This window comes from Podarcis bocagei (genome assembly GCF_964188305.1).
Source record: "Podarcis bocagei genome assembly, chromosome: 1".
Lineage (NCBI taxonomy): Eukaryota > Metazoa > Chordata > Lepidosauria > Squamata > Lacertidae > Podarcis > Podarcis bocagei.
The window spans coordinates 89,398,100-89,414,337 of record NC_138125.1 but is presented as its reverse complement, the minus strand read 5'-3'; the positions used below and the strand labels follow the sequence as shown (position 1 = coordinate 89,414,337).

The 16,238-nt window shown below is 45.9% G+C and overlaps 1 protein-coding gene across 1 annotated transcript; it reads right to left on the bottom strand.

The window, feature by feature from the left end:
* Positions 1 to 541: 541 nt before the first annotated feature.
* On the bottom strand, positions 542 to 16,182 carry AAMP (angio associated migratory cell protein). Its single transcript, XM_081197250.1, has 11 exons — positions 16,002 to 16,182; positions 14,262 to 14,387; positions 13,428 to 13,547; positions 12,398 to 12,537; positions 11,444 to 11,588; positions 10,442 to 10,525; positions 9,372 to 9,487; positions 7,134 to 7,228; positions 4,897 to 4,987; positions 3,874 to 4,028; positions 542 to 3,265 (listed from the first exon to the last, which is right to left on the bottom strand). The coding sequence occupies exons 1-11, from the start codon at positions 16,129 to 16,131 to the stop codon at positions 3,190 to 3,192; spliced, it is 1,278 nt and encodes a 425-aa protein (XP_081053376.1). The 5' UTR covers positions 16,132 to 16,182; the 3' UTR covers positions 542 to 3,189.
* Positions 16,183 to 16,238: the final 56 nt, after the last annotated feature.

Sequence of the window (16,238 nt, the reverse complement as noted above, 5' to 3'; positions counted from 1 at the left end):
AACAACAATAATATTTATATAAAACTTACAAGTACTTGGCAATCATTTCTAATGATTTCTATGCAATTTTACACATTTTACGTATTAAGCAAAACTGAATTATATTAATTTAACCAAAATATCTTTGGAATTCCCAAGTTACGTTGCAACTTTTTAGCAAATTCCTCACTTTTGGAATTTGAAAGTTGAAAAATTCAACAATCCCTACTACTGGAGGGGGGTGGGGAGGACAGAGAACATCTTCCTTCCTCAGATCACCTTAGAAACCAAGTAGGGTGCCAGCAGAGGGAAGCCCACACCCTCTGCCATGCACTGGACCAGCTGCAATGGGAACAGGGGCCTCTTTTCTGACAGCCCCAGCTGGCTAATAAACATTTCTGCAACTTTTGTGGGCTTGTTGGCAAGGCTGATTTAAGTCAAGAATATCGAGAGCTCATGGTCTGCATTCCTCAGACCAGGAGGTGCAGAACGGTAGTCACTGCGTGGATGGGTTCGTTGCTGAAGCCAGCTTGAAATTTTAAGAAAACGTACAGAGCAATGGTGTGGCTCTTCATGTTTAGTCCTAGTGCAGGACGTTGCTCCATGGAAACGTAGACATTACACAAAAGCAAATGATGCTAGCCCGACTGCTGGTGGAACAAAAGTTTCTGAGGATTTGGTAAACAAAATGAACCTTGCTTTGTGAACAAGCAAATTTCAAAATTTGCCAGACAAACCAATCATGACTAAAGGCATTGCTATACACACAAAACATATTTGCATGGAAAGAAAAGAAGTGTTGTTGGGTGGTTGCCTATGCAACAGGCTTTGCCCTCTTCACGACTGTTCTAAGAAGAAGTGCTAAAACGTGCATGCATAAAAAAATAAAAAGAACCACAGCAGGTGATGCAACCCAATTACAAAAAGTCATTTTCTATACTTTTTTCAATAGTTGACTGTTGAATTCCCATCACCACCTGTACACACATACACAGGGCAGATCCACACTACACATTTTAAAGCATATTAACGGACATCTGAAGTATACAACTTTCCCCAAACAATCCTGGTAATTAGAGTTTCCTCCTCACAGAGCTACCATATCCAGCACCCTTAACAAACGACAGTTCCCATGGAGATCACATGCTTTGAAATCCAACCATGCCACCATTCTGCTCACAGATTAGCTTTTAATTCGGTGAAGACATCCACTGAAGTAAAGGAGAATCCATTTTCCCCCTCTTCCCCCGCAAACCATTTTGGAGGGTCCCCACCACCACCACTGTAACAGGGGGGCCTTTGGGACTGCAGTGAGAAACAACCAAAAACCACATCTCCTTTTCTTAACTTATCAGATGTGCCTGATGGATCAAAAGCAGTTTCACAAGTGCAAAGGCGCAAGAGGATTTCACACCTATTTCTCAGTCCACTTCTAAACACAAGGGACACCTCCACAGCACGCAAATTAGAAACCAATTGCCTCCTACTGGTGGGACAGGCTAATCCATCTGTCCCAGGATATCCTAAATACATACTTGACATTTTGTTTTAAATACTAGCATGTCTTTCCAGCTCCAGTCGCACTTTATTTAGTCAGTAGCTACAGAGACAATTCAGAGCTGGATCAATCAACAGTCTGCTGCAGTATAAGATAGCTTTCTATATTCACCTTCTACACAGGACCCTCCAGCAGGTCCTCTGAACAAGACTTTTATGGCGACAATACACACACAAAATGAGCAGCAACTCTGGGAAGCGGAGAACATGCTAGCGACAATCTTCCAAAGGCTCATGATTAGCGAAGACTGACTTCAAAGAAGCCCCTTGAGCTGTTAGTGGCTGTGGGGCAGGTAGTGTTAGCATAGGAAGTGAAAACTGCACCCCATGAACTTCCTCCTGCTACCATTTCTCATAAGAGACACCGCATCCCCTCACAAACATTTTCTGTTCCCGCCTCCCTCAGCGCAGGGCAGCACTTTCAACAACCAGCTGGCAAAAACGCAGCGTGCGATGGAGCATTCTCCCCCCCCCCCCTCTTCTGACACTGCGCTAGCCCTGGGAGAGAGGGAGCCCCCAATTCCTACCAAGGTCACCACAGCGTACGATACCTCAAAGAGTAAGATGTCTAGAACAGTTGTGCTCTATTTGAACGCATCTGGCTGATACTGGGGTCAGATCTGTTATGCAGTAGAGGTTACAGAGTAAGCCAAGGAACCACTGAGCACTTCCCAGCAGAACCCCCAACTCAGCTCTCTTTGCTGAGACCAGGGAACTGGCTTGTGGAGGAACAAGGGATGCTTCCATGTGTTCATTCATTCCCTCTTTCCAGTTTTTCAGGAACATAAGCACACATTTTTATTTTTATTTAATGACCATTGGTTTGGGAGTAGACAACAGTCAACCGACTCACTGTTTGACCATGGACAAATAGGTCCCCAAACGAAGTCCTTGCGAAAATGATAGCCTTTCTTATTTCATTTGTTCTTTTTTATTGCATCACGATGTCATCTGATATAGAAGCGGCCAGAGGGATCGTTCGAACAAATTGTGTATTTGTTGCTGGGGAGATCCACTGCCCAACTCCCAGGCTGTTCTATTCAACCAACCATAAGATGATGTGTCCAAGACAATGTGTGAGCGTCAGAACTCTGGCTAAACCCGATCCCTCCCTGCCAAGCCACACAATTTGCTCACCCAAACCAAGGGCAAAGGTTTCAAACAGGGGAGGTGGGAGGACATACTTCCTTGTCATTTCAGAGGTTGCGAAGCCATCCACCTGTCCCAGCTTATGCAGAAGCGGATGGAAGCCAATGCCTTTGATTACCAGGGTTTTTGCACACTCCTTTGCAAGTTATACAAGGGGGAGCCATACCAGAAAAAATGCAGAAAAAGGCATGGCACACCTCTGCAACCTCAGTCATGCAGATGATCTATCCCCCAGACACAGTGTGTTTGCACACCTTTGTAGCTCTTCAGAGTACTAGGCAGGGGGAATAATTAAAAGCTTCTCATCCAAAACTCCAAAAAATTAGCCCTCGGACAGTCGGGGGATAGGGTGGCAAAGCTTTCCCTTCCCAAAAACATTAGATGCCCTCTTAGGCGGGATGATAACCACCCTGCCCACCCCACCACAGTCCCACTGGTGTGGCCACTTGCATCCACACGGGGCTGCTTCTTCACAGTGCCAATCACTGCTCGGGAGGAGCCCTGTTAGCGGTCAGGGCGCTGCACACAGAAGACCTTGGCCTGGTGGTCGCCAGAAGTGGTAACCACAATGGAAGCGTCTCTGCAAGAAAGAGGCGACAAGAAGAGAAAAAGGTTTACCCCCAATGATTACTAATCAATGTCAGTGCAAGTTTCGACGGCCCAAGCCTACCCTGGTTTTACTCAGGAGCAAGTCCTGTTCACCTCAGCGAGGCTTAATCCCCAGCAAGCAAACAAAAACCAACCAGAATCACTATTTCAGTTGCCTTCACAACTCCAGGGTGGGGCAGATATCAGCAAGTCCCATTTTACATATAACAAAGGAAGGCAGGGAAAGCCAAAGTGCCCAAGGTTACCTAGGGATGAACCCTTTTTGCAAGCCCATTCTTCTCTGTGCCAAACCACATATTTCCATTTTAGTGTACATGCACAGCTCTCTGCAAGAACCACAGGTGGAGCCCTCCCTCCAAATGAAAAGGACAACTCTGAAGGGAGCTGGGACGAAAAGAGCCTCAAGAAGACAGGATATATTTCCTTCCCCAGGAACCCTACTCACACCCACACAAAAACAAGCCATAGCTTAATGTATACTGTTCCGTATAGCCTTGCCTTCCAATGCTTGCTTTCTGTGCTTCCCTCTGTACCCCTCCACCCAGCACCTCCCCAAGGGTTCTTGCTCCAGGAACTCACTTGTTCAAAGCAAAGTCCAGGATTTCCGCTGAGTGGCCCCGGTACTCGCTGATCAGCTTGCCTGAGCGAGCATCCCAGAGGCACACGGCCCCACCCAGGGTGCAGGTGTAGACCACAGGGGAACTCTCTTCCCACAGGAGCTGTACAATCCCCGACTGAAAATACAGAAGGAAAGGGTCCTATTAGTCACCAGCATTCCCACCCGCTTAGCATTTTTAACCAGGCCTTTTGTTGATTTGATTGACATCATATGCCCTTTTAAAATGTGGGGCTTTCTTTGGGGGGGTGTTATTGGGTTGTAGTTTTTATTTCGATTATGTATTTGGTGGTTTTGTATTTTGATTTTGTTCTGTGAACCACCCTGAGACCTCCAGGTATAGGTATATTAAGAAGAAGAAAGGTCCCTCGCCCACCTAAGGTCTTCCCACCCTGAAATGTTGAATGAAACAAACTCTACTGACTACCTAAATCAGAGGTGGTTGGACGCCAAGCCTGGACTACAAACTCAACGCATGTTGCAATCAACCAGTCTCAGCAGAGTAAGCTTCCCAGGAAAGAAGACCGCTCACCCAGGAGAAGAGAATGAATTAAAGGAGAGCTTAGAAAATATGAACCTTCCCTCCATTATGTGTTCGCCCATAATAGGGTTTTTGGGTGCTGTTTGCATGTAGGGGATTTAGCTCAGGAAAGTTTCCTGCTGCAGCAAAGAAAGGGAGCCTGTGGCCCTCAAGATGTTGTTGGACTCCAATACCCATCATCCCCGACCACTGGTGATGTTGCCTGGGGATGATGGGAGTTGCAGTCCCAACAACATGTGCAGGGCCACTTCTACACGAGGCACTAGGGACCTGTCTGAAGCTCCTGTCAGCAGCAGGGCTGCAAGGCAGAGGCCAGGACCCAGGACTTCTGTGAACAGCTGCACTTGGCTATTGCTGCATTCCTCCTGGATTGAACTGCTTCCTCCTGCCAACAGCAGCTCTTCCCAAAGCCCCCAGCAATTCCCAGAAGGGTCTTCTCCACTACCTCATGCTGGCAGTTGTGTCTCAGGGTCTGTGTGGCGACATCATAAATGGCCAAGGTCCCGTCCAAGTAGCCAACAGCAGCCAGCGGCATCCTGCATGACAACAAAGCCAGAGAAAGAGGAGCTTTTTTTAAAAAAATGGGAGGCTTCTGGGTGCAACTTTTTGTGGAAAAGTAGGCAATGCACTTTAATAAATAAATAAGCCCATCCAACAAAAAACAGAGTGTGATCGCCTCCCAGCGGAATCCAAGCCTCCTTGCAGGAAGGGCAGTCATTCAGGAGTCACCAGGCTGGCTCTTGTTCCTTCAGAAAAGGAGCAATGCAGGAGATGCCTGTGAAGGCAGAGTCTTCTCCGAATTTGGTGATAGCTTTCCCCTGAAATGGGTTCCATGCAATAGCACATGACTTGGGCAGAAATGCTCACAAATATTCTCAAGAATTGTGTGTATCCTGTAATTGTAGTGCATGAGTGACGATAGCTTTGAGACTCTTTCAAATGAAAGTCCTCCCCCTTCTTTTGGTGGGCATCTCTTTAGGCTCCCGTAGGGACTTTTTGAAACTGGATTCTATCCAAACGCGATTCCTTAGAGCCATCCTTAGGATTCCCCCCTCGGTAGCGGGTGCAGTTATGAGATTAGAGGTCGGCTGGCAAGCTCTACGGTATGTGGCCTTGAAGACGAAGCTCTGGCTATGGCTCAAGCTTTGTTTTAAACCAGTGGATATTGCCCCCTTGATATTGAGGGATGATTTCCAATCATCGTGGGAAAGGGAGGTCACTAATGAGGTTCAATCCTGCGGATTGTCTCATCTTTACTTTGAGTCTATGTCGTACAATCAAGCTAGAGCTGTGATCTCCCAGAGACTGAGTGACATTGCCAGACAAGAGGACATAGCCCAGGTAAAACCAGGGATGTTCCTAGGGGACCAGATCTATCGGACCATACCAGCCCCCTACCTTGCAGAAATCCACTATGTGGAATACCGCAGACTTCTTACAGCGGCTAGATTAAATGTCCTTGACTCTGCGATATTGTGGGGAAGGTACAGGGGAGTACCATACGCCCAGAGAACCTGTCATTGTGCCATGGGTGTGGTTGAGTCCACCGAACACATTCTCTTGACTTGCCCTTCTTATGCAGAGCTTAGACAAAATTTTATAGACCCACTTCTATGTCAATTTAGCTCCCTACCCAGAGAAAACCAGGTTTTACACTTGCTGAATAACGTCACTAGAGCTATACCTTCCTTGGTGGCCAAATTTCTTTTTTTAGCTTTTAAGCGTCGCAAGACTTTAATTGATTGTATTGATATGGGGCTATCTGTTTAGCCCATTTTAGTGTTGGCTAAGCTCAAAAATCTTCTTGGATGTTTTAACTGTGTATTGACAATTGTACTTTTTTCTGACTGACGGTCGAATAAAAGGTTGATGTAGTGCATGAGGGTAGAAACTGATCCTGAGAGGCCTCCCTCTGAACCCCGTTTAATTTTTTAAAACAAATCTCCTTTATTTTTTTCAGTCCTTCTGGCAGAGGATAGCCTTGAAAGCATGTGGGCAATGCCTGGTGAAATCTCAGAAGCCAGTAGGCTTGCAAAGACTCAACCATCCCAACTACCCTGGGCAGGCCTTTGCCCTCTTGGGAAGATGCTTCCATCTGAAGTTTGTTTTCGAAATAGTCTGCCTCTTTCCCAACGTAATTTTACTTGATACAGTATAGCGGTTTCGTGATATTGCTATTTAATTGTTGTAAGCAGTCCCAAAGGATGCTCATGTATTCAAAGGGTGGGTGAAGAAAATGTCATGTAAAATAAACAATTAAGATTTCATGATGCAGTGGTATCTAGCCCATATTGATCTTATGCTAGATCAGACTTTGCCAACCTGGTGCCCTCCAGGTACTTTGAACTGCAACTCCCATAAGCCTCAACAAGCACTATCATAGTGGTTGGACTGATTATAATAGTCTATAACATCTGTAGGGCACTGAGTTAGCAAAGGCTGCTCTACATTATGTTGCAGGCAGTTGTCCCCTTCCATTCTGTTCATGCAAACCAGGGATGGGGAACTTGTGGTCCTCAAGACATTGTTGGACTACAACACTTATCACTCCTGACCACTGGCTGGGACTTGTGGGAACAAAAATCCAGTAGGGTTGCAAGTTCCTCATTCCTGGTGGAAACATTTCACTTATTTCAACAATCAGTTCCGGGCAGTTCCCACAACCCAGAAGGCAACACTCACACATTGCAGAAGCCCAGAGATTCAACTGAGTTGGATTCAGCCTCCTCAGCAGAAGACTTGGGGACAATGGCCTCCTCCTTGAAAACAGACACAACCTGCAGGAAAGAAACAGCCAATGATAAGATAATGAAGGGATGCCAACTCCCAAGGGACTGCAATCTACTTTCAGAATTAAAATCTGACAGTGATCTACCCCCCCCCCTTCTTAGGGGTTGAGGTAAAAGAAGTTGTTGACCTTTTTTAAGAGGTGGGAAATACCCCATTGTATACCCATTTTGTTGGGGTTCCATTGGGGGGGGGGGCTTTTAAGGGGAAGCAAAACAAAACAGCACTGTGAACACATTTCGCCTCACAGCAAAAACTCCGTCTTCTGTTACAGACATCAGGAAAATCCAAGCAGGGGAGAGGGGGTGGGGCCAGGTGCTCTTAGGCAAAGGCAAATGAGCCCACAATTGACAATGATCGACTGCAACCTCCCAGGGATCGACCAATCAATCCCGATCGACCTGTTGGACATCCCTGATATACACTACTCATGGGCAAGATCCAACAAAATCTAAAGAGCCTACAAACTTAGCTCAGAACACCACAGGAGACACCTGGAAAACCAGCCGTCACCACAGCATCCTCACTGGCCAACCAGAATAATAAATAATAAGAATTGTTGTTGCTGCTGCTGTTTTTGTGTGGTGGTGGTGGTTGATGTTGTTCCAATGTCCCCAACATCACACAATGTTCCTGAAATGGAGGAAGAACCCAACACCTCTGCTTAGAGCTGGTGAGGGAAAAGTGAAAATGCCCCGCCAACCTTCAGAGGCGAAAAAGAGAGGGTAAAGGCATTCTGAGCTTGGGATGCCTGTTAGGTGTGGAGGCAAGGTGATGTGTATCCACCTCTTTCTTCCTGCTCCAAGCTGGAGATGCAGAGCAGATAGAGAGTGGCAACAAATCCTGGACCTCACTCCCTTCAATTTTAGCTTGGCTTCAGAGGAAGTCACAGGCCCATCTCGCTCACCAGAGCCTGGCTCCCCTCTCCGTGTGGTGGCAGCGGTGGCAGAGTGACATTGCAAAACCCTGACCACCCCCTACAAGAGCTACAACTGCCCCATAGATGTATGCACAGATAACACAAGACATGAAAGAGAGCCAGATGCACAAGGCATGGTAGAAGAAAGCTCCCTGTTTGCAGGGGTTACTGCGTACAGTAGTTTTAACTCTCTGATACTAGAAAAGTTAGGAGGCTGGATTTGATTTAAATCAAATCAATTTAAATCACGATTTAAATCACTAGTCAGTAAGACTTGGTTTAAATCTTCTTCTTTTTACAGAAAGGCATTCCTGCTGGTATAATCTTAACATTTACAATGAGATGAAGGTTTCATTTTGGGGATAATAAATTTTCAGAGTATTTTTTACAGTTATATCAAAAATTACTGATTTGGTTATACTATCAGAAATACATAGACCAGGCTCATCCCTGACCACTGGTCCTGTTAGCTAGGGATGATGGGAATTGTAGTCCCAAACATCTGGAGGGCCAGAGTTTGCCTATGCCTGACATAGACAGATAATGATGAAATTATTGTGAGGTTTAATAAGTTAACTGTTTATATATGGACAACTTTTCTGCTGTACTTTATTGGAAGGAAAAAAATGATCATTTCCTTAACAACAATTTAAACAATTGATTTAACTAAACAATAACATTATAGTATATGTATCCATGCTTGTTAACTGATGTGGTTAAACTTAAAAAAAAACAACTTTGAGTTTCAACACACATGAAAAACTTAAAACAAATACTTATTTGCTGATGGCCTTTGGACTATAATGTAACTTAAATAGAAAACTATCTTTAGAAAGATGTTTTCCTCCAAAAGCATGTTATTTTTAAAACCCAATTTAAATTTTAAAAATTGATTAAAATCAAAAACATCCAATTTAAAATTTTAAAAATCATTGATTTTTATCCACCCTGGTGTAAAATCTGGACTAGGAACAGGCAGACCCAGGTCACTTTCCACCCAACCTACTTGGCAGGGTTGTTGTGACGGTGAAAGAAGGAAGAGGACAGAACTCCTGAGCTCCTTGGAAGAAGGGTGGAATAAAAATGCAACTTCTATCCAAATGGGCCATACAAGATTGTGCTGCAACAAACACAGTTTCCCACTCTCACACCCTGTGGGCTAAGGAAGTTCCCATGTATATTCATTCCAGCATGGAGGGGAAGAAGGCACCCACCTTGCCTGTTGCAGAGCTCACTAGCTTGGCATGGCAGTCAACAGAGCCTGTCAGGACTAGGCTGCCATCCTTATTGCTGGCCACGCACGTCAACGGGCCCTGGTGCCCGTCCTGACCTACAAATGGTGAGAGAGCAAAAATCACACATCAAAGGGTGCCTTCCACCTCCTTCATTGCCCTAAATAGTTGCTTGTGTCTTGGCTCACCATTTTTATTTTTGGATTTGCCAATTCTGAAGCACATTACAGCCACAAGAGAAAATAACAAAAAGACTATGACTTCATATAAGAACATGAAAACCATTAGAGGCTTGTGGCCTTTGCCTTGACTCATAATAACACCCTGTTATCTGCGAGCAGAAGTGGCTCAGTGGCCCTTGGGTGATGCAATTTCACAAGGTTGACCAACACACCTCTCTCCTCTGCCCCAACCTGATGAAGGGCTGCTGATACTTTTCAAAGCAATCCATCTCAGTCTTTGTTGTAGTTTAACTGATTCTCATAGAAAGGCAAGTGGATTCCTGCTGGATCAGACCAAAGGCCTCCAACATCCCGTTTCCACAGTGACCAACCAGATGCCTCTGGGAAGCCCACAAGGAGGTAGGAAAAAGCAGGCATAATCACAGGAACCATGACCTTTGTCCTGGTTAAGCTCACAAGGACAACAAAACGGCCTCTCCTAATACTATTCCCCAGTAACTTTAAATGTGGCAATCGTGACTAAGAGCTATAGCCTCATCCTCCATGTATTCGTCTTATTCCCGTTTAAAAGCAACTAAGATGGTGACCATCATTACATCCCCCAAGAAGGGGATGCCAATCTCCAAAGAGAGGCAATCCTGCAGAGGCTGCACAGTGAAAGCAGGGTTTTATTGTTTTTGTTTAGGCCTTGGGATTCCATGTTTCTTGAAAGCCATCCATATTCCTCCCCCTCCTCAGGTTCTTTCCTGCCTTTACAGTTCCCGTGCAAAGCTAGTACTCTGAAAGAGGTTTCTGAGCAACACCTCCCCTTGCTCCAGCTTCCTGACAGCAAATAAATGGAAACAGGCAACCAAACAGAACCTTTGGTACCTTTGAGGACGTGCAGCGAGCTGCCCTGCTTCAGATCCCAGATGCGCACGGTCCCATCTTCGTAACCGACCACAGCTCTCCTCCCTGCATTAAGCGTCTTTGTGTTAGTCACTCTGTCATATTCAGGGAGATCCCAAGGAAGCCCAAGAGTCAACCCCAACTGTAACACGATCCCTTGCTATTACAGCCTCCCCCTCCAAATGTTTTAGACTACAGCTTCTTTCCTTGCTGGCCATAGGCCATGCTGGTCAAGGTTCAAAATTTATGGAGGTCACTAGGAAGGCTGCCTCTGTGCATAAAGGAACAGAGGATGTGCTTGGAAGAGGCAAATTTCACAGCAGCTACAGTCACACATGACACTAAGCTATGGTTTGTTTTAACCATTCCACCCCCACTCTCAAAAAAACCCAGGAGTTGCCTTATAATCCAGCAAACAAGCCATAGCTTGTTCCTCCAAAGCTTGGCTTGTTTTCCATCTAGCCTTGCCTTCTGCCTATGTAACTTGGCCAGTATCTGGGATGGAGTGGCCGAAAAACTGATTAAGCAATGCTGCTGGGTTCAGGCGTAACACAAAATCATAGTTAAAACGGCCAGAAGTCATAAGTTGCCAAAACACAAACCATGGTTGCTCTGTTGGCTGGGTTCAAAGATTCAACCAACCAATAGGCCAGTGTGGTGCAGGGATTAGAGTGTTGGACTAGGACCTGGGAGAGCAGGGTTTGAATCCCAATTCAGCCATGAAGCTCACTGGGTGACACTGGGCCAGTCACTGTCTCTTAGCCTAACCTACCTCACAGGGTTGTATGGATTAAATGAAGAAGGGGAGAACTGTGTAGACCACCTTGAGCTCCTTGGAGGAAAGGTGGGGTATAAATATAACAAACAAACAAACCATGCTTTAGCATCATGGGTGAACCAAGCCGACATATTCTGCCATTGGACAGTGCCACGCCTATAACAATTCTACAAGCTCATCCCCACATCGCAAGCCCTGCTCCTCACCATCAGGAAGGACATGACCACACGTAGCTGGACAGGATGGGCCTTGGAAGGTCTTGCACTCTCCACTAGGTATCTTCCACATCCAGGAGTTGCCATCAGCAGTGCCAGCCAGAAGGACATGGGACTGAGGGTGCCACTCCATCCACTGGGGTCAAGAAGAGAAAGAGAAAGCTAAGCTAAACTAGGAGAAAGCTGGGAACTAAGCAATACCAGAAAGGAGCCTGCTGCTTTGCACATGACCAACAAACTATTTCTCACTGTGCAAAAGTTATCCAACAGCCAACTCTTAAATATGTACCCCAAACGTTTAATGTATAGCATTTATATAACACTTGAGATGGTGAAAATAGCTTCCCATATGCTCTTCTCAGTATTCCGTGCAACCACACTTTAAGAGAGGTCCCCATACAATGCCAACAGGAGAGATGGAGAAGGGGCCAAGGCTGAGATGGGAGCTTGCCTAACATTACCTAGCAAATCTGCAGCCGAGGCGAGATTTCAGCTGGAGACTTCCAGCCTCCTAGCTCCCACTCTTTAGCCACCACAGCACACCATCTCACCAGTACGCCTTGCTTACGACTGCAACCTAACATATAGGTTGTACAATTGGCACGCTATGACGTTGCCATGTGGTTTTGTGAGCCTTTGTATGACTACGGCAGAGTGGCAAAGAACACGGAATGAGTGAAACTGACAGCCTTGTTGTAGCAATCGTAACACTGTAGCTTGCACAGAAATCATCAGTTTGTTCCATATTACATTTTTGCACCCAACAAAATTAGAAACTGTTCCAAATGGACTATTCCAAATGTCAGGCCTATAAAGCAATGCATTTCTGTCAGAGGAAATAATTTATCTGAATCATCTCACAGTTTTCTCCCTAGAATCAAGACAGTGGTCATGCTTTCCCCTGGGAAATCTTCTCATGGTGAAACTTTAGGCCCCATTTCTCACCTCCAAGTCGCCCGCTTCGAAAGACCAGATCTCCTCTTTGGCATCCACCCGCCAAACTTTTATCAGTCCACTCATGTCACCCGTGGCCACGAATGTGGAATCATGGCTGAAACCAGCACAAGTGACGGAGTCTTTGTGTCCTGGCGATAATGAAAAGAACAAGAACATGCATATTCTGAAATCAATCCCATTAAGTTCAATGGAGAGTCCTCCAAGATAAGCAAGATAGCATACCAGGAAGTGCCTGATATCTCTCCTTTGCCATGAACGCACTTCGTGGCCTTGCAGGAAAGCCACCATCTTTCTCTACATCGTTCTCTCACAGCCTCAACCCACTCCCTGCAACGTCAGGGTGATAATACTAATCTACCTTACAGGTCTGTTGTTGTGAAAGAGAATGCAGAGAGAGTGTTCTGGACACTGTAAAGCACCATATACTTTGTGTTTGCAACAGTGGAAGTATTAGTGTCCTGCTGTTCCTCCAGGGAGCTCAATAATATCACCCACATCCTGCCTCAACACAATGAACAGTCCTGAAAATCATTATGGTGCAGGCAGGATATATATGGCTCTTCCAGGCTCTAACTCCCGTGAACCCCAGCCACCATTGCTAATGGTCAACAATGATGAGTGTTGTAGTCCAACAACATTCAAAGCCCACAGGTGCCCCAGCCCTGTTGGAATTATTATTTCTTCAGTAGAGCCGGGCCATTATAGAGTATACCCTTAATGTGGAGTTATCCACATATGGCAATCTGCAGGCAGTCCTTTCAATGCCAGAAGTAAAAGGGGGAGATATTCAGTCACCTCAAAAATATAGAAGTTTTCCATTGCTACACCTTCCTATCCAAATCACCAGCTGAAGAGTTTCCTATATATAGAGTTTTTGATATGGATTACTTTATCCCCAGGGCTATCCAAGATAGAGGGAAGTATTTGTTGTTAAAACTGTTTTATGCTGACCCCAGCAACACAAAGCAATTCAAATATTGGCATGAGAGTTGCAAGGTATTACTCAGAAGAGCCTCACCTGAGCATTCAAAGAGGAGCTCACCATCACTGAGGCGCCATACAAAAGCCTTGTCATCTTCACCGCCTGTCACTGCCAGCGTGTTTGTCTTGGGGTCAAGACTGACGCAGAAAACAGATGCTAGGGAGAACAAACAGAACAATGTTAGCGACAGAAGCCAGACATACCTCTCTCACACACTCACAGTCTTATTGTGGGCATCCAAACAAGAGGAACCGAAAGGATCAGAGATGCAAAACCTGCCACCCTCCAAATGTCATCATTGACCATGCTGGCTGGGAGCTGGGAATCCAACAATATCTGGAGGGACACAATTTCCCCATCCTTGACTGGGGCATAACTGTGTTGCTCTCTCCCAGCAAAACGTTAAGGAAAGAAGAGTGAAAGTGAAGCACACTCTCAGCTGAAACAGCACCATCCTGTAGCCACAACAGCGCAGCACTATAGAGAATGCACAGGTGCTTCCCCTCCGTTCCTTGCTCAAGGGCACCTGGCCCTTTTAAGGTAAAAGAAAAACATGGAAGAGCACCATCTTAGAAAATACCAGCAGAGATGATTCACATCACCACCCCTGGCTTTAAATTAGCAGGGCTGGGACTTAAAGTAGAAAGCAGGCTCACCAGCTAGTGTGACCTTGCATCAGCAACCCACCAATGCCATACCTTGCTAGCCACTGACAAAGAGTTAGTTAAATCCTTTATCAACCAGGTTTCTTTTGCAAATAATAATAAAGTAGTCTTGCCGGGCCACAAAGTAGGCACAGAATAGGTAGGCCCAAACCTGGGGCACTAGATAATGAATGAGATGCCTACTCTCATTCCTCTACCAGCTTACCCGTGTGTTTGGAGAACGTGACCTCACTGTCATCTTGGGCCTCCATGCCTTCCTCTGCCTCAACATCCTCCCAAGCAGCCTCCTCTTCATCTAAATCCACATCTTCCATTTCATCAGCAAGATCATCTGCAGAAGCAAACAAAGCAATGCTATTTGACAAAGCCAGTCAGCATGAAGGTTCCCCCCACCAACCCAGCATAATAAGTAAAAGCAGGTGTGCTAAACTGCGGCATCTCTGTGTGCGCTCACCATCCTGTTTAGAGGAGAAGAATGAACTTTGTGTGGTAAACTGCCAACATCAGTCTACAGCTAAGTGCCAGTAAGTCATAGTCGCAAAGGATTCAGACAAGTTGTAGAAATCACCAACCCTAATCTCCTGAGCCCCTTCCACTCCATGTGGTCTGAAATGCTGCTGTCACTAGAACCTGAGCCCCTCAATTATATTCCTATGTCAAATTATAGATTGTAATGCATAATACCTACATGAGACATTGGTTTTGATAATTATGGACCCCATCCTCCCTCTCTCTCCTCTGTTCTGTTATTCATGCCTCCAAACAGTTCCCCTTCTCCCATTTCCCCTGTGACTGATACTCCATCATCTGCTTTGTACCTATACCTTTTTTAAAACCAAGGCAGCAATCCTATGGCAAAATCCACCAGGATGAGCAACATAGGAAGCAGTGGGTCACCTTAGAGCCAACCCTAGCTCAGCCAAAGATAAGCCAGTGTACCTTGCTCATTCTGGCTCAGTCACAAGAGCTAAGGCCAATATAAGTCCCTCAAAAGGTGTGATGAGGCGGCAGAATTTGGACTGCACCCTAAGCCCATTCAGCTCAATCATGTGACCTAGCAACCCAGCATAAAAGACTACTTGAAATGCTTGTTTTCTCTCTACCAAGCTTAGGCAGAAAGCAGCCCCCCAATGCCCCATGATGTTTGGACCTAGTGTAACTTTACACTGGCTTAATTTACATCAGCTTACTTTATGGCAGCTTCTTACACACAGAATTGTTCCCAAAGCCAAATAGCATGCAACTGAAATAATCACATATATTTCCCATGACTCCATTTCCCCCTTTCCCTGTTGTTTCACTGTGTCCATTCTAGATTGTAAGCCTCTTGGGGTAGGGACCTGTCTTTGTAATATTCTTGAGCTAGAGCACCTCCAAGCGGCCAGCTCTAAATCCATCCTGTCTCTGGGTGTATAAATAACAAAGATATTGGTGAACACCAGAATATCGGTAAATGTATGTGCATCTGTGACCAAAAGATTGTTCACAGTGTGTTATACTGTTTCCTGTATAATTCCCCTAGGGATGGGTTGTGAAAAACATTCAAGGGCCAGTTTCCTCTTTTTTTAACATTAGGGAGAAAGCGTGCTATTTACTACTTGACAGGCGTAAATATAGTATATGACATATAAGGTTTCTAGGGTTGCTCTAGGCACCCAACGGATGAATCAATGATTTATTGCACAAAACGAGGTCCAACGTGCTAGGGGGTCATCTATGTTAAAATGTTTCGCTCAGCTAGGCTGTAGTTTAGTGATGACCAAAGTCTCCTAACAAATAAATCTGACAGACTGAGTGGCGATAATGAGGATGGGGGTGATGACACCTAACCGGTTAGCCCTCTTACTACTTTTCAGGGTGGTCACGTTTTCCGTTGCAAAAGTCCCTGGAAAAGGACCTCGATCCCAAGTCCCCGTCCCAGCCGCCCAGTCCCTCGCCTCTTTACCGGGTCCAGGCGCCTCAAGGTCCACCACCTCCACGATCTCCTCCGCGGCCCCCTCCTCATCGCCGGCTGCCATCAGTAAGAGCCCCTCCGAGGCCGCCTCCAAACCTGCCCCGTCTGCGGGTTCCGCCATGCTGACGACTTCAGCCTACCAGCAACCCGCACGCGCCTACGCCGATCTCCTTCTCCTCCCTCTCTCCCTCCCGTCGAGGAGGGCGGGGTCAACGTCTCCGCCACCAA

Bases quoted from the DNA above. Each gene is read 5' to 3' on its own strand.
- AAMP (XM_081197250.1), bottom strand. From the start codon at position 16,131: ATGGCGGAACCCGCAGACGGGGCAGGTTTGGAGGCGGCCTCGGAGGGG. The intron at 13,548-14,261 runs GTAAGCTGGTAG...TGTTCTCCCTAG, and splicing joins CACGTTCTCCAAACACACGG to CATCTGTTTTCTGCGTCAGT. The intron at 7,229-9,371 runs GTGGGTGCCTTC...TCTTTCCTGCAG, and splicing joins TGAGCTCTGCAACAGGCAAG to GTTGTGTCTGTTTTCAAGGA.